Source organism: Vicugna pacos, chromosome 11, assembly GCF_048564905.1.
Source record: "Vicugna pacos chromosome 11, VicPac4, whole genome shotgun sequence".
Lineage (NCBI taxonomy): Eukaryota > Metazoa > Chordata > Mammalia > Artiodactyla > Camelidae > Vicugna > Vicugna pacos.
Genome location: NC_132997.1, coordinates 49,610,411 through 49,635,210, shown reverse-complemented (window position 1 = coordinate 49,635,210; position 24,800 = coordinate 49,610,411). Strand labels below are relative to the sequence as shown.

The following is a 24,800-nucleotide window of genomic DNA, read 5'->3' as shown; positions in this document are numbered from 1 at the left end:
ACTTATTCTTTGACCTGTTAATTGTTCAGTAGCATCTTCAATCTCCCTATATATGAATTTTTCAGTTTTTGTTTTTATAATTGATTTCTAGTCATACCAGTGATGTCAGGAAAGAAGTTTGATCTGATTTCAATACTCTTGAAATTATTAAGATTGATTGTTGGTCGTAATACACAGTATATCCTGGATATTTGCACTTGAGGAAAATATGCATTGTTATTTTTGGATGGAATGTTCCATATATATTAAGTTCATCAGGTTTAATGTGTCATTTAAGGGTGAAGATCTACTCACATTAAATAGTTTGGTGACCTGTCAGCTTCATGAACTTGGATATCCAAATCTCTCCTCTCATTTGGGAAGTTCTCAGCCATTATTTCTTTAAATAAGCGTCTTTCTCCTCTCATCTTTTCTGGGGCTCCAATAACTCACAAAATTAATTTTGATGTTTCCCAGACATCAAGTTAGCTTTCTCTACTCTTTTTCATTCTTTTTTCTTCTCCTCTTACTAGATAATTTCAAAGTTCCTATCTTCTGATTCACACATAATTTTCTTCTGCTTGATTGATCCTCCTGGTGATGCTTTCTGTTCCATTTTTCATTTTACTTATTGTCTTCTTCAGCTCTAGATTTTTAAAAAAAATTTTTGTGGGGGCATAATTGGGTTTATCCATTTATTTATTTATATGTTTATTCTTTAAAAGAGGTACTGTGGATTGAACCCACAATCTTATGCATGCTTAGCAGGCATTCTACCACTGAGCTATGTCCTCCCCACTAGATTTTCTGTTTGTTTCTTTTTAGTTATTTCTCTTTGTTAAGCTTCTCATTTTGTTCATGTATTGTTTCCTGACTTCATTGAGTTGTTTTTCTGTGTTTTCCTGTAAATCATTGGGCTTCCTTAAAACAAATTTTTAATTCTTTAGTTGGTAAGCTGCAGATCTGCATGTTTTGCGGGTCAGTTACTAGAAGATTATTATGATCCTTTAGTGTTGTCATGTTTCCTTGATTTTTATGTTCCTTAAAGTTCTGCATTGTTTTCTTTACATTTGAAGTAGCAGTTGTCTCCTCCTATCTTTAATAACTGGCATCAGGAGAGAAATACCTTCCATCAGCTTTGCTTAGAAATTCTCAGGCTTTCTCAGATCTTTGAATACATCTGCTTCTTGCCCCCTCTTTTGGCTGTTAAGCTCATATACCTTCTCTCAATCCTGCAATATATCAGGCCAGGTGCTGACAGCCTCCCTTTTGCTTTTCCAAGGGTAGACTGAAAACTTAAGACCCCATTGGGAGCTGAGCCCACGTGCTTCATAAATGAAATCAGAAGAGCAGGAGGTGGTCAGAGCCAATGAGAAGGAAACCTTATCTTTGCATAGCCATGTCTTATGGAGGAGTGACATTATACATTCACATGCTTTTCACCTAAGCCCCTAAGATCCGAGGGAGAAGCCCCAGACCCCCTTCTCTTGCAGCGTGGAGGTAGTAGTGCTGCAGGGGGCAGGGCTGGCTGGGGGTTCCTTAGGGCAGTATAGCTGGCATTTGTTTTATAGACTCTTGTCTTTGGAATTGGAGGTTGGGGGTAGTATTTCAATCTGTTACATGTTTTGTGTTTAAGGAAGAAAACCTATTTATTAATGAAAAATAATAACGTACACAAGAGTCTGTCTCTGGCCTGCAGAGTCAGGCTGGATTTCTGTGAGTGCCTACTGGCCATCTGCCAAAGCTCACTATGGTCACCCTGAGGAGCATGCACCAGGAGCCAGCCACAGAGTGTGGGTGTGTATGGGTGAGGCATGTGGAGTGCTGGGGGTGCCATGGGCCAGGTGGGGGGAATCAGTAAGTAAGGCAGTGTGGTTAGGATTTGTGTCCCTTTAATGTTATCTAAGAGTCCTCCCTGTCACTCTCCTAGCTTCTTCCTGCCCCCCACCCACCATGATTCGGCTTACGATTCAGTTCTCTGGATGAAGTAAGAGGTAAATGGGCCTCGTTGGCAGCAAACTGTACAGCTGGGGAAGGTATTTTGCCCAGTTTTTAGTTGCAGTTGTTGTTGTTGAGTTTTAGGAGTTCTTTATATATTCTGGATATTAATCTCATATATATATGATTTACAAATATTTTATCCCATTCTATGGATTGCCTTTTCACACTCTTGATAGTTTTAAATTTTGCAGAAAAGTTTAAATTTTGGTAATGTCCAATTGATGTACTTTTTTCTTTTGTTGCCTGTGCTTTCGGTGTCATATCCAGGAAAGCACTTGCAAATCCAGTGTTATGAAGATATTCCTCTATATTTTCCTTAAGAGTTTTATGTTTTTAGCTATTATGTTTAGGTCTGTAATCCATTCTGCATTACTCTTTACATGTGGTATAAGATAAAAGAACAAATTCATTCTTTTGCATATAGATACCCAGTTTTTCCAGGACCATCTGTTGAAAAGTGTCCTTTCTACCATTCAGTGGTTTTAGCACCTTTGTCAAAATCATTTCACTATATATGAGGGGATTTATTGTGTGTGATTATCAAGTGTGATGTTTACTAGAAGTTTATAGTAGAGACCCCTAATCAGATTTAGGAGGTTCCCTTCTACTTCTAGTTTTCAGTGTTGTTGTTTTTAATTATGAATGGATGTCAAACACCTTCCCAACAATTAATATTATACATGTTAAGGTTGTGGATTCCGCTAGCAGTTTTTTTTTTTAACATTTTTTATTGATTTATAATCATTTTACAATGTTGTGTCAAATGTTAGCAGATTTTTAAAATATTGAACCATCTTTACATTCTTGGGATAATGTGATGTTTTTAATTATTAATACAACTTCTTTGGTTAATATGGGTCCATCCAGACTATTTCTTCTTGGGTAAATTTTGTGATTTTCTCTTTGAAGAAAATTGTTGATTTCATGTCAATTGTCTAATTTACTGATACAAAGATGTTCATAATAGTCCATGATTACCCTTTTAATGCTTGTAAAAGCTATAGTTATGTCCCTTTTTCAGTGCCTGATATTGGTAATTTATTTCCTTTCTCTTTGCTCTTTATCAGTATAGCTAAAGGTTTATCAATTTATATTTATTTATTCAAGAAAACAGCTTTTGGTTTCATTGACTTTCTCTATAGTCTGTCCATTTTCATTTCATTTATTTTTGCTCTTTAAGTTTCTTTCTGCTTACTTTTGGTTTAATCTGTTCTTCCTTTCTAGACTTAAAAAAAAAAACCTTTATTGAGATAGAATTTACACACCATACAATTCAACAATTTAAAATGTACAACTTGATGACTTTTAGTATATTTAAAAAATTGTGTATGCATCATCCCAATCAACTTGAACACTTTCATTAACCCAAAAAGAACCTTAATGCCCCTTAACCATCACTCCCTAATTCCCCTATCCCCAAGACAACCATTAATCTTTCTTTTTCAGATTTGTCTATTCTGAACATTTCATGTACATGTGGGATCATACAATATACAGTCTTTGGTGATTCACTTCTTTCACTTAGTATGTTTTTAGGGTTCATCCATCTTGTAGTACGTATGAGTACTTCATTTCTTTTTATTACTGAGTAATATTCCATTATATAGCTTTTCCAGCTTCTTTTTTCCCCCCAGCTTCTTAAGGTAAAAACTTAATTAATTTTGAACCTTTCTTCTTTATAATAGACACTTAGTGCTGTAAACTTGCATCTAAGCACTAATCATTTCCATTATACTTAATAAGGATTTTCTCTATTTTCCTAAATGAATATATTTATATTTTATTACATTTTTAGGTTTCTATAATGCCCCTTATGTTCCAAGAAAAGGGACTAGGATGAGGAATATGATATCTGATTAATATATCTATCCTGCTCAATTGTTAAACGTTCTGAAGATTTTAAAGGCAGTTTCTTCAAGCAATCACTTCACCACAATGAGTACATTGCTGTCAGCTGTTCTTGATGGAATGACTAAGGATCAGGGTTTCTCAGCCTTGGTGCTACTGACATGTGGGCCTGACCTTTTTTTTTTTTTTTTTGAGATATAATTCATATAACATTAGTTTCAAGTGTACAACTTAATGATGAAATATTTATATGTATTGCTAAATGATTGCCATGGTAAATCATTATCACCAGTTACATTTCTTTTATGATAAAAACTTTAAAGATTTACTCTCAACAACTTTCAAATATACAGTACAGTATTAACTGTAGTCACTGTGCTGTATATTACATCCCATGACTTACTTATTTTACAACTGAAAGTTTGTACTTTTTGACCACTTTCACCCATTTTGCTTAACCCCTAGCTCTTGCCTTTGGAAACCACTCTTTTTTCTCTGTATTTGTGAGTTTAGGGATTTTTTTGTTTTGTCTTTTTAGATTCCACATGTAAGCAAGACCATACAGTATTTGTCTTCTTCTGACTTACTTCAGTTGGCCTAATATCCTCAAGGTCCATCCATGGTATCACAAATGGCAAGATTTACTTTTTTTTTATGGTTAATATTCCATTGTGTGTATTTATCACATTTTCTTTATCCATTCATCCACTGAAGAACACTTACGTTACTTCCAAGTTTGATGCAAAGAACATGTGGGTGCATACATCTTTTCAAGTTAGTGCTTTTATTTCCTGCAGACAAATACCCAGAAGTGGAACTGCGGGGCCTTGTGGTCGTTATGTTTTTATTCTGAAGAACTTCCATACTGCTTTCCATAGTGGCTGCACTATAAATACATTAATTTAAAGTCTTTTTTGGCTTTATACTATAATCGTTAAGTGTTAAATTTTTTCTATAACTGCTGTTATATTCTACAGGTTTGATAATTAGGATTTTCATTATCTTTCATGTCTACTTCATAATTTCCATTCTCGTGTCTGAAGTTCATTTTCTAGATTCTTTGGGAAGAGATCATAGGAACAATATTTTGAGTTCCTGCATGTTGATAGATTTGTCTGTGCCCTTTATACTTAAAGGTTATGCTGGATATAAAAATCTTTACTTCACATTTTTTTCCCTTGACTATCTTAAATGTATTTTATATCCATTTTCTTCTGGGATGAAGTGTTGCTGTCAACATCTGATGATCTAGTTCTCTCCCCCTTGTAAATAATGTGGTTTTTGCTAGAATGCTCAAAGGAATTTTTCCTTCTTTAAAATCTGGTAATTTTACAAGTATGTATTGGTGTTGGTCATTCTGAGTTGTTATTCCCTGGTACACAATGTGCTCTTTCAATATGTAGTTTTAAACATTTTTATTTTAAGAAAGTGCTGGGTCAGTCTCAGCCTGATAGTGATGCTATTGTGTAGGAATGCCTGAGACACTCGCCGGGGTCCCTGTTACTTGTGGAGAGTCCCCACAGACAATCCATGGACTGGAGCCAGTGTTGTGGCTGGACCAGACCCTGTGGTTCTTACTATGACCGCAGGGTGCACCTCAGCAAAAACCATTAGGGAACTTCGAGGAATAAGATTACTCATAGATCCTGGAGAGTATGCAGCACTGCCCAGTGCCGCGAGGTAGAGTGGAAGAGGCGAACTGGATGTGAGGGTCTCCCTTTGTTAGGGTCCAAGGGTGAGGTACTTGGGGTTTTGTGGGTTCACTCTTTATTGGCAAATTTCAAGCATAAAAGTGGGAACAGGGCCTGGGAAGGGAAAAGCATGGACACCCAAGCGGTCAGTTATCCAGGACACAGGAGTTTCTAAAGGGGAGACCTCATGGATGGGGGCAGCCTGGCTCTTACCTACTTGTTTTGCTTGTAGCTGTGTCATATAGCTGGTAGTAAGCTTATTCTAGATGGAGGTCTTTGATGTGGAGGTCTCAGCAATCAAAAGCTTAACGTCAGGCACTTAAACTACAGAAAGTATTCTTGAAATACAGTTTTTAAGCATGATTCTCTTTACTTGGTTCTGTTTAGGGATTCCCATTCTGTTAGATCTTTCAGTGTTTCTCAATTTCTTTTTAATTATTTTTTTAATTTTTTATTTTAAAAACTGTCCTCTTTATCTTTCACTTATCCATTTATCTGCTGATGGACACTTGGGTTACCTCCACCTTTTGGCTACTGTGAATACTGCTGCTCTTACAACGAGTATATAACCAAGTATCTCTTTGAGTCCATGCTTTCATTACTTTCAGATATAATACCCAGAAAAGGAGTTGCTGGGTCATATGGTAACTCTGTGTTTATTATTTTGAGGAATCACCATACCACTTGCTACAGTGGCTGAACTATTTTCATTCCCTCTAGCAATGTGTGAGAATTCCAATTACCCTATAGCCTCACCAGCACTTAATTCCTATTTTTTTGTGGTAAGTCATCTTAAAGGGTGTAAGATGGTATTTCATTGTGGCTGTGTGTTGCACTTCCCTAGTAATTACTGACGTTGAGCATCTTTTCATGTGTTTATGGAATATTTGTATATCCTCTTTGGAGAAATGTCTATTCAAGTCCTTTATCCTTTCTAAAAATTGGGCTGTATTTTGTTGAGTTACAAGGATTTATTTCTGAGCTCTCTATTCTATTCCAGTTGTCTGCTTTTATGTCAGCATCACACTATTTTGATTACTGTAGCTTTGTAATAAGTTTTGAAATCTAGAAGTCTGAGACCTCTATTTTTCAAGATTGTTTTTGTTATTTAGGGTCCCTTTTGACTCCATACTAATTTTAGAAAAATCTATCATATTTCTGTTTAAAAAAAATCATTGGGATTCTGATAGGGAATATATTTTCCCACACTTTCACTTTCAACTTATGTACATCTTTAGATAAAATTAGCCTTTTTTAAACAACATATTCTTGGGTCTTGTTTTTTATCCATTTTGTCAATTTACATCTTTTGATTGGGGAGTTTAATCCACTTACATTAATTACTGATAGGAATGGACTTTTGCCATTTTGTTTTCTTTATTACTGCTTTTTTCTCTGTTTAATTTCTTTGTAATGACATCTTTTCATTCCTTTTCATTTCCTTTTGTGTATATTCTATAGCTATTCTGTGATTGCCATGTGGGCTAAACATAACATCCTAAAGTTGTAACAATCTAATCTGAATTAATACCAATTTCTTTTTTTAAATATTTTTCAGTTTTATTAGGTAGAATTGTTAGAATTTGACTGCACGTATACAATATATTTCTGCAACCTCACATAAAAACTCTACCCCTTTACAGATCCACTCCCCTTTGTGACTTTAACATAAAGTACAACTTTATTTGTACTTAACGAAGAGTGGAGTTGCAAACCAAAATCACAATGTTGATTTTCCTGTTGTCCATACCTTACTTACCTTTACTACAGATCTTTATATTGTCATATGGCTTAAAGTCAGTGTCCTTTCAACTCGAAGCTTTTCTTACAGAGTAGGTCTAGTGGTAATGAACTCCCTTAGTTTTTGTTTATTTGGGAGTGTTTTAATTTCTCCCTCACTTTTGTAGAACAGATTTACTATGTACATAATTCTTGCTTGATTTTTTTTTTTCCTTTTGGCATTTTAAACATACCCCACTGCCTTCTGGCCTCCCAGGTTTCTGTGGAGAAATCCACTGATAATCTTACTTAGAGTTCTTTGCAGTCTTACTCAGAATTCCTTGTACATGACAAGCCAATACTCTTTTGCTCCTTTCAAGATCCTTTGTCTTTCAAGAATTTGATTATATGTCTCAGGGTCATTCTCTAAGTATATCCTACTTGGAATTCTTCAAGCTTCTGGAATTTGTTGATCCATGACTACAAATTTGGGAAATGATTATTTTTTCAAATGCTCTCTCAGCAATTTGCTTTCTTCCTCAGGGATTCACAGTGTGTATACTGAGCTGTTTGATGGTGTCCTCTAAGTCCCTTTGGCTCTGTTTTTCCTTCATACTTTTTGCTCCTGAGACTTGACACTTTGAAATGACCTATCAAGTTTGTTGATTTATTCTTCTTGCCTATTTGATCCTGCTGTTGAACCCTTCTAGTGAATTTTTCAATTCAGTTATTTTATTTTTCAGCTCTGATTTTTTAGTTTTTTTAATTATTTTCTTAATTTTTATCTTTTTGTCGACATTCTCATTTTGTTCGTATATCAGTTTCTGAATTCTTTTAGTTCTTTGTCCATGTTTTCCTTCAGCTCTTGGAGCACATTTGAAACCAGTGTCTTAAACTCTTAGATTTAGTACATCCAGTGTCTGTTTCTTCAGGGCTGATTTCTTCCACTTAATTTCCTCCCTCTTAATGGGAGAAATGTTTCCCTATTTCTATGTATGCTTTGTGATTTTACGGGAGGGAGGATGAAAATTAGGTATATGAAAAAAACGGCCTCTCCCAGTGTTTGCAAACTGGCTCCCTGCTGAGGAAGAACTTCAGTAATTAGTAGGGAATGTTCTAACCCTTGGGATTAGCATGGGTGGCAGCTTAAGGTCTTTTTTTGGCATGCATCTTGGCTGGACCTGTGCTTATGATTTTTTTTTTCACTCTCCCCATTTACATGGCTGCTTTTTGAAGTCTTATTTTCCTAAAAGTCTCAGCCACTTTTCAGGGCCTTCTATCATATTCCACTACCTGTAATCTCTTATATCAGGCATTTGCAGGTCTGTAGTCCCACTGAGGCTTTTATAAGCAGAGTCTGATTTGGATTTCCAAGGCTTTTTCCAGCTATTGCCTTTTCCCTGTCTGAGCACTGTGTTAGGTGAAACAGACCAGTCCTTTAACGCAGCTTCCAAACAGATTAAACAGTTATAAGCAAGATCTGCTCTGTTCCTTCTCATTCAAGAGAGGCAACTGGGCAGCTACTTCCTCCCAACTGTGCTGAACCAGGTTTGGGGTTGGGCAAGGGAAGTAAAAGCACTGTGAAATTTCCTATCATTTTGAACATGGCTTTTTCTTGACTGGACATTTGCTTGGTTACTGTAAACATCTGGCTGTTTTCCAGACCTCTGAACGTTACTTTACCCAGGTTCTAGTTGTTTGCTTCATGTTTCCCTGGAGAAACAAGGGCCAGAGCTTCCTAGTCCACTAGTTTCCTCTGGAGCTGATGTTCTTAAACCAACAAGAACTAGTCACATTAACTTTAAGTGGTCTTGGAACTAGAGGAAATGTTGTCCAAATCTATCAATCACCCTAAGGACAGGATGGTAAAATGTGAATATGTTGATTCCTTGATACATTATTTGCTAGACTAATTAAGGACTCTGAATCGTTTCTCCCATTATGCTTAGACATAAAGTCTGTTCCTTCTACCCCACCAAGATCCAAACCACAGATATAAAATTCTTAGTGCTCTTAAAAATGTAGAAGAAAATAAAATTTGTACTGTTGTAGAGCAATGCTGAAGCTGGTTCTCACTGAGATGTGAGGAGCTTATACCACAAGTAACACAGTGCTTTCTTCATCTTGAAAAATCTTGCTATGAGAAGAGTCACCTGAACAAAACCATATAGTTATCAATGTAGTTATTTACAGTTTGATGTAATCTCCTTATCTCATTGTGGAACAGTGACAAGCCCCAAGGAACTCTTCTGCAAGCTGTACTCTAAGTAACAGTGTTAATTACTGCCTTACTTGAACTTTCCATAGACTATTTTTTCCCATAGTTGCAGAAGTAAAATGGGAATGTGCGAAAGATAATACTGATTATTTTTAATAAGAACTACTTTGTTCCATCTCAGGATAAAAATCTGAAAGGCGTTTCATGTTACAGAGCCTTAAAATTTTGCTTTTTAAATGTAAAGTAAAAATAGAACATAACTAAAATTCACCTATAAAGTTATTTCACCTTCTATGAGTTAACCTTGTAGTTTTTATTATACATAACAAAATTCTATTTTTGCAGACTGGCTCCTTGCTCAGGAATATTATTCATTATTAAGAATAATAATATTATTAGACATAATAAAGTAATATGATTTAACCCCTGAAATAGCCATATAAAACCTACATTGCAATGGAGCTTAATTAAATTTATGGCTTTAAGATAGATATTCAGATAATTCTGGCTCTTTGCAGACTTAAATGAATACCTTTATCTAGAAGAGGTTGACTAAGTTTACAATTCATCTTCCCCAAAAGCCCTAAAATGTAAAAGTACACATTACTCTACATGTTCTGAATTTTTTTAAGTGCCTAGCCTAAAACATTTGTATTACAAACAGCCTGTTGAGAAATTGAAACAATCAAACAACAAAATCTAAAAATTTTTTTCAGATTTTAGAGCTCATTTTATCTGATTTATTTGTTTTGTGCAACTAATTTCAACAGAATAGTGCTCCACTGGGAACTCAACAAGGCCTCAAAAAGCAGGATGTGGGGAATTTCCACTCCTGTTTGGTGGTTCCTTTTATTTAAACTTTTATATTTGATAAGATTAGCCTATTAATTTTTTAAATAACTTATCAGCCTTTTTGAATCAAAATGTATATTTAATTGAAGGCTATATTCACACAGAAAGTAAACTTCAAAGTCCTCAAATAAAAGTTAATAAAGCAGGCAGTCAAGAACTTTACTGTTCTACTAGTTAATTTGGCAAAACTCAGTGTGATGGATAATATCCAAGAACATTAAGAAGCTGGATTATGAAGTCTATTTTATTCTGATGACTCTGGTAACTTAACCAACAGTACTCTGTAGTGTTGGGATCACTCAGCCTTTTTTTCTCTAAGTTACCCAAACTTTTACTGCAGTGAAGTAAGTGCTGCCAAGAGAAGGGACTGGTTCTTGTGGCGCCAGTCATCTGGACTAAGATGTCATTTTTCTTTCTGCTTTCTCCTAGCAACCTCTATCTCACACTTCTGTTTATTCCTTCTCGAATGATTTAGTTATTTAATCAGATTGGGTATCTGTTGTGGCTATCATTTTGGTATTACACTGTAAGTTTCTTAATGGCAGGGATCTAGCTATTCAGTTGTGTAGCCCGTGGGCCCTACCTACACATGAGTTGTTCATTTTTCAGCTAGAGGGACTTACTTGTGTACCTGGTATGGAATTTACATATAACCAGTCAACACACGGCTATGTAAGGATGTTCAGATTCTGCTCTGCAGCAGTAAGATATATATATACACACAAACACACATACACACACACACATATACACATCTGTATATGGTATTTGTGTGTACGTGTCTGTGTTTACCGCTTACAACAACTCTTCTCAGTCCTCTTACACTGTAGTAACCACTTCATTGTATCTTCACTGAAGTACTTACTTGGTTGCTTCTTTGATGCCTGCATTTACTCTCTAGCTTTCTGAAGAATCCTAAAGTCACTGCATTATTTTTTTAAATAATCCTACTAGGCTATTACATAGTTATCACATTTACTTACCCTGCTGATTGAGTGTTCTGGTGGATTCTTCAGTTGACTCCAGTTAATTTGGTGACAGTGGTGATAACTACATGCTTAAAGCTGATGAATGATGGAAGTTCCGATCTTAAAGGATAGTTAGGGTTGATGAGGAAACCAGTTTCCACATTTTCCATGGTAGTTCTAGCCCTCATTTACTTTAAATTTCACCATTAAAAAGGGAATGCAATGTTCACTGGACCCAAAGTTCTACAATAGAATTTTTTCCTCCTTTTCATTTAGAAAGGAAACTAGCTGGTAGTTATGAAACTCGGGAGAGTTCTGTAAGATCTAACACTGAAAAGACTTCACCAATCCCTATGAGGGGTTTGGGGTTAAATATAAATTTATAAGATTGTGGAACATGTCATTTCCTTCTGAAACAGATTTTTTAAAAATTCTATTTGCTAAAACACATATGACAATAAAGGTTAGTATCCATTCTTTGAACCCGCCCCCATTTTATTTCTACAATTTTGAATTTACACTGCTTCCATCTAAAAGATTTTTAAAAAAATCATCTGTGGTCACAAAATCTGAGTAGATTAATGAACTTAGTTCTCACTTGTGGTGGAACAAAGGGTAGTTGGGAGAAAGAAACTTCACAATTTTTTTAAAATTTGGTAAAGTAATACCCTCTTTCCAGAGAATTAATGAAATTCTTCCCTTTATATATTTAAATACTGCATAAGGGATAAAGAGCCCTCGTATGAACCAGGATTCATCATACGAAACGTAAAATTGAGTCTATGGGGTCAATTACCATACTTCATTCGGTTCAGAGCTTTCTACTATCACACCATACACCTGAATAAGAGAAAGTCTTAACATTACTGTAAAAATTCCACAACTGTAATAATAAAGCTGTAGAACTCCTTCTAGAGGAAACATATTTTGATACTTAAATATCTGAAAGTTCAGAAGGCTAAAATTTTCTACCTCAACAATATGACATTAGAGTGAATGAAAATCAAGAGATGAATCTGTCTTAATGCTAAAGAAATATTGCTATAGCATGCACTCACATTCAAGTATGAAAAATACCACACAGAAAACAGAAACATTTTTAAAAAAAAGATTTAAGATCATAAATAGGTCATTATTGTCACAACACATTTCAGAATTGAAAAAACAAACATTTTGGCTTTTTAGGGAAAAGATTCCTCTTGTTCTCTTAATCAATTCCCTCATCACTGAAAGTACATTTAAAAGTTTCCAGTCTCCTAAGGCACGATATTTAGTCAGAATGCCAATATCACCACCCCTGCTCATGCAGCAGGAGTAAGATGCAAGGTATTAGCACTAAAAAAAAAAAAAAAAGCAAAATTTTTTGGACAAAATCATCAGTCATTTAAGAAAAAGGAGGAACAGATTAAGTGATGATCATTTAAGAAGGCCCAGAAGGCCCATTTTAATATAGGACCTTCTGTTTAAAAAATTTTTTTTAATCAAAGTACTTTAACTGATTTAATTCGCAGAGGAGCTATGAAAGAAGGGGACTGGTAAAATACAGCATACTTTAAAAAGGACTTGAGAGGATCAAATCCAATTAGAATAGTATATGGAGGGAAAACACTGTATGGAACCCAGTCTTCACAGCCAGTTTCCTCCTAGTCCTCAGGCCGATCCAGAAAAGTTAAGACTAGGTAATACCTGGGAACATACTCTAATGCATCTGTCCCTTAATCTCGTGGCCCATTCTCGCCTGTCACCCACAGATGTACTGAAATACTATATAATTAGATGCATAAATTGTATTTTGTTATCCAATCAAAAAAAGTTCTTTAACAAATGTAAAAATTCCTCATTTTTAATACTGCCTTGCTTTGTCCTCTGTGATACCAACTGAACTTTAAGGTTTTATATGTACAATGTGGTGATTTAGTGTTACTTCTAAAAGAAAACCCACAAAGTTAGTGATTCTCCACAGATGAAACATGGGATGAGGTTCATGACTGGATCAACCATGGAGTGTTAGTCATTTGTAAACTCTTGAAGGTTAAGACTGGGAAGTGTGTGTATCAGACACATGAGGGTACAATAGGACAGAGAGAGGTCTGTTTGTCATTCCAATTCTGACAAGGTGCATGGTCTTCGAAATTCCTGTCCACGTTCATGGAGCCATTTATTGGATACTATGAAAGAAAAAATATATATTATTTGCTCCTACTATCTAATGAGTATTTAATTAACTTTTAAGAACTAGGTCCATTACAAAATTTCTACAAGGGCTAAAGAAAGTTCAAGACCAAATAAGACAAAAACAGATGCTACTTAGGCTGTCTTTTAAGAACTTCACTAAATGTTGGAAACACAGAAGATTTTACATTTGTGTGTGTACATTTGAGAGTCTGTATATGTGCATTTCGTAGCGTTTCTAATATTCATTGTAAGGACTAAAGTGAAACACAAATGGAATTAAAATGTAAGTACAGAGTAGGTATAGACAGAACAAAACATTGTTTTACCTGTTTGCAAAATACAACCTCTAATACAAAGACATTTTTAAAATGAACATTAAGTCTCCACTCTAAAGGAGCAACAGTATGATAATGAGCACATACTAGTAGTGATTTAAGTTTCCTGGGTTCCAAGGTACTGTTTCTTGATATACCCCAAAAGGGATTAGCTTTCTACTCCCCCTGTATCACGGAACCCAGTCAATAGTATCAACATGTACAAAAGATCTAAACTAGGACCATATCAATGCTTAATTACTCTTTTACCTTTCTTAACCCCCTGTATCCAATCTTTAATTCATCAAACCCCATCAATTTTACTTTATCTCTTGACTCCATTCTTTGCTCTCCAAACCTTTTGCTGCTGCTTTAGTCTCCAGGCTTATATCATCACCTGTTTAGACAATGGGGAACAGCCACCTAAACTCATCTCTCCTCCTCCACCAGCCTGTCTTCACTCTAGTCCAGTGGGTCTCAAACATAATCATCAGGGGGGAGCTTCTAAGTCCTGAAGATGAGGGATCACGCCTTACTCTTGCTGTGTAGCCTCTAGACACATGTAGCTACTGAGCACTTGAAATGTGGCCCAAGTGACACCCCCTGAAATAGATATATATGGGTTTAAATACTTTATATTAAAACAACTTCACCTTTCTTTTTTTTAATGTGGTCAATTCTATACTTGATGACCCTGAGAGTGATCCCTCTCTAGCCTCACACTAGTCCTGGCCCTGGTCCCTAACGTGCCTGGGAAACTACTGCTCTATTTTCAAGATCAAATTAGAAGATGGTAACTTTCTACATTTGGGGAGACTTCTTCAGTTTACATCTTTGTATTAGCATGTACTATACTCAAATTTATCCATTATTGTCTCAGAGACAACTGTAAACCTCATGAGAGGAAGAGAGTCTAATTCAACTTCAAGCCAATGTTTCTTAGATAACAAGTGGAAATAGTGTTAAAAATGTCACCAAAAATCTGACCTGCTAAAAACAAATTTATATTAAGATCAGAAGCTTCTCTGGTTGAATCCCTTTCAGTGTGAAAGCCATATTAGGCAAATCTGTCAGGAGGTTTTCATTCTTTTAAGATGTGACTGTAATTTCAAAATAAGAGACAAAAATCACAAACTCAATTCAGAGAATACAGGCAATATTTACCCCATTTGTTTCCAACCAGCACTGGACAGGCTGCGTGTCGTGTACTATAATCTCCTTCTCCACTAGCAAACAGATTATACCAGAAAACAGCAGTTCCCTGTGGAGAATACCAAATTACCCCTCAGTAAAGTATCAGGTTATCACAGGTTATAAATTTTCCTCTGTTCCTGTGGAAATAACTCTCTATGGCATATATCTTTCCCTAATATATTTCTGAAAGTATAATTTACAAAATTTTGGTGATGACATGAAAATATTAAATACCACAAATTTGCTTAACAAAAAAAGGGCATGTGCCCTCCATTTTGCTAGTGTCAGATCTGTTCGCTTCAGCAAACAGCACACAGGGCCCACTGTGGAAACGAAGACTTGTCAGTACAAATCCCCGGTGGTTCGTTGTTTCTAGGGTCTCATGGTAAATAAACTGCCATAAAATTATCCAAAGTTTTACCTAGAGATAATGTAGCCCTTAAGTATACTACTTTTAACAATGTAACTTATCACTTAAACCATGAAATATAGTTCCATCTCTTACACAGGAAAAAATATAGCAACCTCAAAAACTAAAACAATGAACCAAGTTTACCTTTTTGGGCCAAACACTAGCTCCTACTTCAGGAAAAACAGTGGCTCCTCCTGCTAACACATCACTCATCTAATAAGAGACAAAAGAGTATGATAAAAAAAATGCTGGTAGAATAAAGTTAAATATGCCATTGTGAGGTAGATGTGACATTAACTACTAGAATGAGAACACCTGGACGTGTGCTTACACAGATGGGTGTGTGCATGCTAGTCAGTTATTAAAAGCAAGATGCTGTTTAGGTTTACATACATAGATAAAAGCAAAGGAATGATAGTCAGGAAGGGAGACTGGGATATAATTTGGGGTAGGTTATTTCTTTATAGCCAGAGGTTAAAAGAGGGATGTAAGTATGTGTTCTATAGCACCAGAGTATCTCCTCTATGGGGGCAGGAATTTTCATTTGTTATAGTAGCTCAAAGTAGGTGTTCAATAAATATCTGAATAAGTGAATTTTAAAAATAGAAATAAATACCAAGAAAAATAACAAGCTAAAATCACTTTTGTCATTTCTCATGGTAGGGTATCGACACGTATTAAGTTAGTCTTAAAGATAATGTAGAATAAAAACACACAACCTTTCAAATTAACTGAAAAGCACATGCACAAAATGAAGCAAAGGATGAAGAGGTTTTCGAAAACAACATAAGTAGAATGTAGAAACAATGACTATCACAAAGCAAAATCCAACAGTCACGTCTGAAACAAGCAACAGGGAAATGCTACAGCAAAGAGAACAGAGTTTGATCTTAATATCAAAGTTTAAATCAAATACAAGGTATTAGGTGACATAAAGAAGTGTATTTTACCATGAGAAATACAGGATCAATAACAACGAGCTAATAGCTCTTAAGCAATAAAAATAACTTTGTAGAAATTAAGAAGTTGTGCTCTATGGCCCACCAGCAAATAGCATGTAAATGATGGAAAAAAATAAATGCCAGTCTAATCAAAATGCTATATGTAACTGAAAGGAGACATAATAATCTAACATACAATCTAGTAGTCAAATAATCTAACACTTACAGATAATAGACCAAATATTGTATCAACTTTCATAAAAGCAAAGAATAAGAAGAAACAACTATAGTCAAGCATTTAATGATTCTTAAACGTCTCAACCTTACTAATAAGAGAAATGCAAATTAAAACCACAATAACTGCCAATCTGATAAGTAAAAGATGGACAGACCAAAAGTTTGACAAACATCACACTTAAAGGTGGAAGATAAATTAGTACAACCTCTACAGATCTCACCCCTAGAAAGTATACAATGTAGCAACTTCTCTCCTGGTTTTCATTTAATAATTCTCATTTTTAATTTACCTTATGCATCTGCAATCCTCTTGTAATCTTAGATCCTTTTTTTTAACAGTACCTTAAATCCTTTTCTAATGGTACCTTAGATCCTTTTGGAAAGAAGATGGAGTCGGGGGAGAGAGGAAAAAAATCAGAAGGTGAGAAGGTAGGATGGACATAGGGAGAGAGGGATATAAGAAAAAACGGAAAGAGGAATGGAAGAATTAGGGCAAAAGATTAAACAGGGAAGGTAGCAGGGAGCAAGACGAAAGAACAGACCGAGTAGAGAGAGACAGGTTTTGATAGGGAGTGAGATACATCAGATAGCAAAAGCGATGCCATTTCATACAAATCAAATGGGGTAGGAGATGGAAACAGCGAGGAAGTGACCAAATTAAGTCCAGGTATAAAATCTATCTTTTTAAGTTAACAAAGTTTACAACATGGTAGATTACACTTCCCACATATAACATATCCCAGTATGTCCTATCCGAAATGTTTTTTTCCCATGATGTTGACATTCTTCCTGAGTGGTAGGGTCTGTGTCCCTTCCCCTTGAACCTTGACAGACCTTTATAAATGCCTCAGTTAATAAAATACAGCAGCAGTGACAGCACTTGGCTTCTGAGGACAGCTAATAAAAATGCCACTTACGGCCTTGCTTTGGGAGGGATACTTGCTCTTGGCATCAAGCCACCATGCTGTGAGGAAGCCCAGGCCACGCGCAGTTATTTTGGCCAACAGCTAGTTAGCCTCAACCTCAGCCTTCAAGGCGACCCCAGTGCCAGCCATCACCTGACTGCGAATGCATGAGAGAGCCAGAGCAAGAACCATGAATAAAGCCCAGTCAACCTCAGAACCATGAGAAAAAGTTATTTTAAACCAGTCAGTTTTGGGGTGATTTCTTATGCAGCAGTATATAACTGGGACAAATATTATGATCAAAGCTTAACTTTTTCTATCATATGAATATATAAACTGTTTAAAAAATAAAAGATCATACTGTTTTGAAACTACTGAATAATTTGTGAATGGTTACCCTTGATGAAACAGCTTCTAGGGTGCTGTAATGTGCTATTTCTCTATCTGGGTGCTGATTACACCAAATGTGTTCACTTTGTGAAAATTTAGCAAGTTATATCCTTTGATCTGTACACTTCTCTGATATGATATATATCAATTAAAAATTCAAAAGAAATTTATTAAAATGTGTATATATACATAAACTCATATAAATGCACAGAGATGTTTATATACACATTACAGATGACATAAACAGACAGTCCCACTACCTGAAGAAATTGTTATTTTGGGGTATGGACTACCAGTAATTTTAAGTTTCTTCTTCAGGTTGTAGTCATTACAATCTGAAAAAGTTACAAATGAAAGTTTTTACAACTGAGTAAAGGGAGTTTAGAATTTTTTTTTCAAGTAGGGTGCTAGATAAGAGTTAAACAGAACAAACATCTGAACACATCAAAATAAATGAGTCATGTGATCGAATCCCAACTTAAATTTTAGCTGTAACTTACATAGAACAGCCATGTAGCAATTCTGTTTCCTGTTCCCAGCTCTTTGAAAGCATCTGGCTCATCTTTCTGTGAATAAAACACAATTCAGTGGTGTAAAAATTCAGTAATGCAAATTCTCCAGGGGCAGCTAACATTAGTAACATGCCGTATGGTAAGCTAATAACAGGACAAGGAGGTTCATTTACAACGTCCAGTGCACTATATACGACAGGCACTCAGATACTTGTGGGTTGTTATTTAGCCTGTACGTTCAATACTTTTGATATGCCCATTCAGGGGAAAACCCAGATTTGTTAGCTTAAATACTGAGAGCCAATTTCCACTATGCATAGATTATTTGAAAAATTAACACCTATAGTTTTACTTTCTTAAAAAGCAAGACCTGAGGGCCTCTTAAATTCATGAAGTCTATTCTCTGGGTAAAAAAAATTACCTTGAGATTTACTTTGAACTCATGATGCATTCAAATGTTCACTGCTACTATTCTTGTCTGTCTTTGGGGCCATCAACACTTTAGTCTGGCTGGAGAATTCACATCTGGTTATTTAAATGTAAATTAAAATACAGTATAGCCTCTTGGCATTTTCCCAGAAAAATGAATGTATCTTTCATACAGAAATTTATACACATTTATAACATCCCCAAAATGGAAACTACCTTAATGTCCTTCAAAGGGTGAAGGACTAAACTGGTGTATCCATACCATCGAATACTACTCAGCACTAAAAAAGAACACCCTATTGGTATGTTCTGCAAAAACATGGGTGAATCTCAAGGGAGTTAGGCTGAATGAAAAGAGACTTCAAAAGGATACATGATGTGTATAAGATTTGTGACATAATTATGGTGAAGAACAGATTAGTGGCTACCGGCAGTTAGGGACGGGAGGCAGAAGGCTCTGTGCAGCTACAGAGCAGTACTGCAAGGGAGTCTTGCAGTGATGGTGTGGTTATGTATCTTGATTGTAGGGGTAGCTACACAAAGCTACACGTTAAAAAAAAAAAAACTACAGACAGATGCGCGCACACACACACACAAATGCAAGTATAATGGGTGAAATATGAGTGAGCTCTGTGGCTCTGCCAGTGCCAGCCCCCTGGCTGTGCCAGGGCTGGTACTACAGTTAGGCGGAGCATTAACACTGAAGAAGGCTGAGTGAAGGGGGCATGGGATCTCCCTGTACATTTTTTGAAACTTCCTAGGAATCTACAATTATTTCAAAAGGAAAAAGAAAAAAAATTTAGTTACATTAATGTCAGGACTTAAACAGTAGTCTTTCACATTATCCAAGATGCTCAGTTATATTTCAATAATTGGAAAGAGAAAGAAAAGAGACTGAAAATATATTCTTTGCTAGCCTATACGGAAAGAGTCTAGGATTCTGGGATTAAGTCAGTCAAGGGCTATAACACAATACAGACTGTGTTTTCTTTCCAAAGAATATACCCTTATCTAAAAATAGTAACAGATCAAGAAGTTTATTAGGATACCTGGCACATTCCTTAGAGTTCATGTAATTATTATAAAGCATAAATTAGTTAAGATAAATGTCAATTTATAGCTCAATATGTTATTCTCCAGTCTCTATAGCTATTTTCTATTTTTTATCCTCTTGTCTCTCAATGTATTCCTGTAATTTCTTCAGATTTATTGGTTAATTCACTAATTTATTTCAGCCCTCTAATCTGTTTATCCATTAAATTTAAAATTTCAACAACTTTTCTACCTAAAGCTTCTATTTTTCAAATATATTAAATCATTTTGAGAATTAATTTTTATCCTTTTATTTTTAGTATATAATTATATAGTTATTAAATATTTAATATAATTATTAGTTACTTTATATTCTGTATCTGTAACTGATAACATCCTGGGGGTATCTAAACTGTTCATTGTTTTAGTCTCACCAATGGTGTCTTACTACCAATTAGTAAATTTTTTTAATGAATTCATATTTGGCTGAACTTAATTTTTAAAATTCTAGAGGTACTGGAACAAGTATGCTTCTTTTCAGGGAGGATACAGGTTTATTTATGCCAGGTACCAAGGAGCACTACTAACTGAACAACTTTAATCTCTCCTCTTCCAGGGTATAAATATTCAAATCTGAGGTTCACGTAAAGGTAGGCCTATGCTTTCAAACTGCCAGGAGAAGCTCCCTGTAACACATCATACCCAAGCCAGGATGCAAGAAGAAACTCTCCTCAAGGCGCCTGACTCAAAGCAGATTATTTTCAAGGCCATTCTTTACCTGAAGGTGTAATCCTTTTGGAGGCTTAAGTTTTTTGCAGGAGTCTCAGGTTAGCAGCCTACACTGTGGCAGGTCCTTCCACAGGGCTGTTAATCTCCAAAGCTCTAGATTCCTGGAGGTACGTGTCTCCAGTCTCAGCTTTTTTGCTCCCCTTTAACTTTCTAATTTTAATGTCCAGGGTTTCTTTCAGTTTGCCTTTGAGAATTCCCTTTACTTTCTTCAAGGTTCAGCAATGCATTTAAAAGTATCCTAAGGTCTTTTGCTGTGTCTCTAGGCATTCTTTACTGCTAAAAAAAGCTTAACAGAGTATCTATTCTACCACGTGCCCACAAATTCCAAATAGGCTATGAATTTTTAATACTAAAAGAACAGAATTAATTAACATATCATGCCTGTAATCTATAATAAAGAAAGAATATGAAAACGAATATACGCATGTATATGTATGACTGAAACATTACACTGTACACCAGAAATTGACACATTGTATACTGACTGTGAAAAAAAAAGATGTATCATATCTAAGCTTCAGTAGAACTCCTACATATATTTTTTTTAACTTACCCGTGCAAAATCAAAATGGGGTTCGTACTGTCCTCCAACTCCATAATTTGCTACCTGAAGGAGAGAAATAAAGCATGAATAAAAGAAGTATCAAGATTACTACCCAAAAAAAACTGAGTCCCATTTTAGCTCCTTATATACCATGATTATTAGGTGCTTCTAAATAAATGAGAAGCAAAACATTTAAATCAATGAGAGTTCCTAAGAAACCAAGGATGAAAAACTAAGGATAGCTACTGTATACAATTTTAGAACCTTGTTTTTTTTAATTGAAATATATTTGACTTACAATATTATTAGTTTCAGGTGTACAACATAGTAATTAGATATTTTTATAGAATACTATCCACACAAAGTTGTTTCAGAATACTGGTTGTACTTCCTGTCTTATACATTACATTCTTGTAACTTCCTTTATGCCTCTTAATTCCCTTCACCTATTTATTTTCCATCCCCCTCATAAGGTATTTTAGGACCTTAGTTAATATGCTTTTCTTTAGCAAATATTTGGGGGACACGGTTTTCCCTAATACATAACAAAATTTGAATTAGAATTTTAGAATTAAAATTTTCAGATTTCCATTACTAATTTTCACTAAACACTTTCCTTTAAAATTTAAATCAAGATTCATATTTTCCAAAGCCCAAAATGCTGGCAAACTCCCAATCTACTATAATGGAAGTCTCTTTCCTATATTTTTTTTTCCCTACTTAGGTAAAAAAGGGAAAAAGTTAACATCAATTTATTCCTTATGGAGGGCCCTAACAACTTCATTTGGATATGACAATGTCCCAGTGTGAAGCAGCAAAAGGAAGTAAGAAAAATATTTGGTCTAAGTTCAAGTTCTAGATTTCTAAGTTACAATACAGCATATGTAACTTTGGATACAATCTCAGCCTTCTAATTTGTAAAATAAGCAGAATGATACTTTCCTTCACTCCCCCCTTCCAACCCAATGACAAAAAGCTGACAAAATGAAAGGAGAATGTAGTTTAAAGAGCATTGCTTATGCAATGAAATGAGAACATAACTAAAAGAGTGTTGCCCACAGCAAAGTCGAAGTCCTATGTAAATTATTATTACCATAGATCTTTTACTTCTTACGTTGTAGATGCCTTGGGTTGGATCAGCCTATTAAGTTAGAAATATATCAAGCAGCCTGAAAGAGCCTGTGAAGGTTAGGCAGGTGAGAATAAATATAAATTAGGAAAGAAAGACACAGAGTTTTTAATTGTCAAATGAGTACCAAGGAAGTTGTAGATGACTATGGAGTAAATAACTTCAACAAATTGAAATACAGGCAGTCTTGTTTTGCACAAATGCACAAATGTCAGAAACTATAGTTTAGCTAACTGTTAACACCAGCCCCCCAACACCTCTGTGGATATCTAAGTTACCACGGTATATTAACTGTAAGTAATTGCATAAAGTGCAAATATTGCTGCTAGCTCTTCATTCCACAAACTATTATATAAATAACAGCTGCACAGCATGGTCAAGACCAGTCACACCACTTATTCCAAAGTCTATCAGTGATTGGTCATTGCACCTCTGTTAGTTCATGCACAGACAGCAAAAGCACGTAGTTGTGCTACCTCCTTATCTCCCAGTAAAAACCTATGTGATATTTTATAAAAATAGATAATTGGAAGAGGGAATTGGCCAAGAAAGATAAAGTAAGGCAGAGAAATGGAAAGCAAACTGCTGTAAGTGAAATTCAAATCAAACTTAAATGAAGATACAGAAGAAAAGGCTGACAAAAGAGAAGGCTTCCAAATTGTTTCAGAAATTCTAGATACACAGCCAGAGGACCTTGGTAAAGGCAAAGTTATTAACATAAGGAGAGTAACTGATGAAAAGGATGAAGATATCTTGGAGGAAGTGACTCTGGAAAAAATCTTCACCAATAAAAGATCCCTCAGAGATATTTAACATTGAAAGCACAAAGGATACAGTGTCAAAAGCTGATCCAAACTTAGAAGTGTGACATAGAAGTGTGACAATCTGCAAAGGCAGAGACAGACAAGATGCTCAATCTGTATCCTAAGTTTCACAATGAGAAGAAGGAAAATAAACTATTGGTAAGTATTTATAAGAAAATAAAACACTGAAATCCTCAATCTTTCTAATGTTTTAAATTACTGAGATAATTCAACAGGGAAGACTAGTCTTCAACAAATGATGCTGGGACAACTGACTATCCACGAGAAAAGAATGAAGTTGGACCTCTACCTCATACCACTTAAAAAAATTGACATTAAGTGGATCAAGAACCTAAATGTAAGAAATAAAACTTGTATAAATCTTTTGACCTTGGATCAGGCAATGGTTTCTTAGACATCGTAAGCATAAGCAACCAATAAAAAGAGATACTATATACTATAACATGGATGGAACTGTGAAGATGTTATGATAAGTGAAATAAATCAGACCCGAAAGGACAATTATGTGTGATTCCACTTATAGGAAATAACTAGACTAGTCAAATTCCTAGGTACAAAGTGGAATGATTGGTGCCAGGATTTGAGGTGAGGGAGAGGGGGAGTTTTTGTTTAGTGGGTACAGAGCTTTAGTATGGGAAGATGAAAAAGTTCTGGACGGACAGTGTTAATGACTGCAGAGCAGTATGAATATACTTAATGCTACTGAGCTGTTAAAACGGTATATCTTATGTATATTTTACCACATTAAAAAAAAGGAACAGAAAAAAGACATATCAGACTTCCTCAAAATTAAAAATTTTGTGCCAAAGGACATGAGGAAAGTGAGACACCCCACAGAATGGGAGAAAATATCTGCAAACCATACACCTGATACAGGTCTAGTAGCTGTAACACATGAACACCATACAACTCAACAATAAAAAAAAAAAACTCAGTTAAAAAATGGGAAAAGGATTTGAATAGACATTTTTTCAAAGATACATAAATGGCCAATGAGGTCATGAAAAGATACTCAACATCATTAGCCATCAGGAAAATGCAAATAAAAACCATAACAAGATAGCACCTCAAATCCATTAGAATGACCTCAATTAAAAACTGGACAAGAACAAGTATTGGCAAGGAATGTGAAGAAACTGGGACCCTCATACACTGACAACAGGATTGTAAAATCATGCAGCCATTCTGGAACAGTCTAACAGTTCCTCAAATATTAAACTAAAGTTAACACATGACCCAGCAACTGCATTTGTAGGTAATACCCAAGGGAAATTTAAATATTTAATTGTACAAAAACTTGTACACAAGTGTTCACAGCTTTAGTCATAATAGCCAAAGAGTGGAAACAATCCAAATGTCCTTCAACTGATTAATAAATAAAATGTGTTATAGCCAAACAATAGATTATTATTCAGCCATGAAAAAGATCCATAATACAACATATATACACTTTAAAAACATTGTTAAGTGAAATAAGCCAGATATATTAGGCCACAAATTATATTACTCAACTTATATAAAATATCTATAATAGGCAAATTTATACACAGAAAGTAGAGTAGTGGTTGCCAGGGGCACTAGGACGGGGAATGGAGAGTGATCATTTAAATGGGGTTTCTTTTGGGGTGATGAAAATAGTGGTGATGGTTGCACAACCATATGAATACAACAAAACCAGGATAAATTTTATGGTATGT

At 35.3% G+C, this 24,800-nt stretch overlaps 1 protein-coding gene across 2 annotated transcripts in view; it reads right to left on the bottom strand.

Moving 5' to 3' along the window:
- Window positions 1-12,370: 12,370 nt before the first annotated feature.
- P4HA1 (prolyl 4-hydroxylase subunit alpha 1) overlaps window positions 12,371-24,800 on the bottom strand; it is a 67,844-nt gene continuing 55,414 nt past the window's right edge. For both annotated transcript variants that reach the window (XM_006218975.4, XM_006218974.4), the window contains exons 11-15: window positions 21,160-21,213; window positions 18,345-18,410; window positions 15,516-15,584; window positions 14,930-15,026; window positions 12,371-13,444 (exon numbers count right to left, since the gene is read on the bottom strand). In XM_006218975.4, coding sequence (XP_006219037.1) covers window positions 13,374-13,444; window positions 14,930-15,026; window positions 15,516-15,584; window positions 18,345-18,410; window positions 21,160-21,213 — 357 coding nt within the window. In that variant the 3' untranslated portion in view covers window positions 12,371-13,373. The remainder of the gene's footprint in view (window positions 13,445-14,929; window positions 15,027-15,515; window positions 15,585-18,344; window positions 18,411-21,159; window positions 21,214-24,800) is intronic.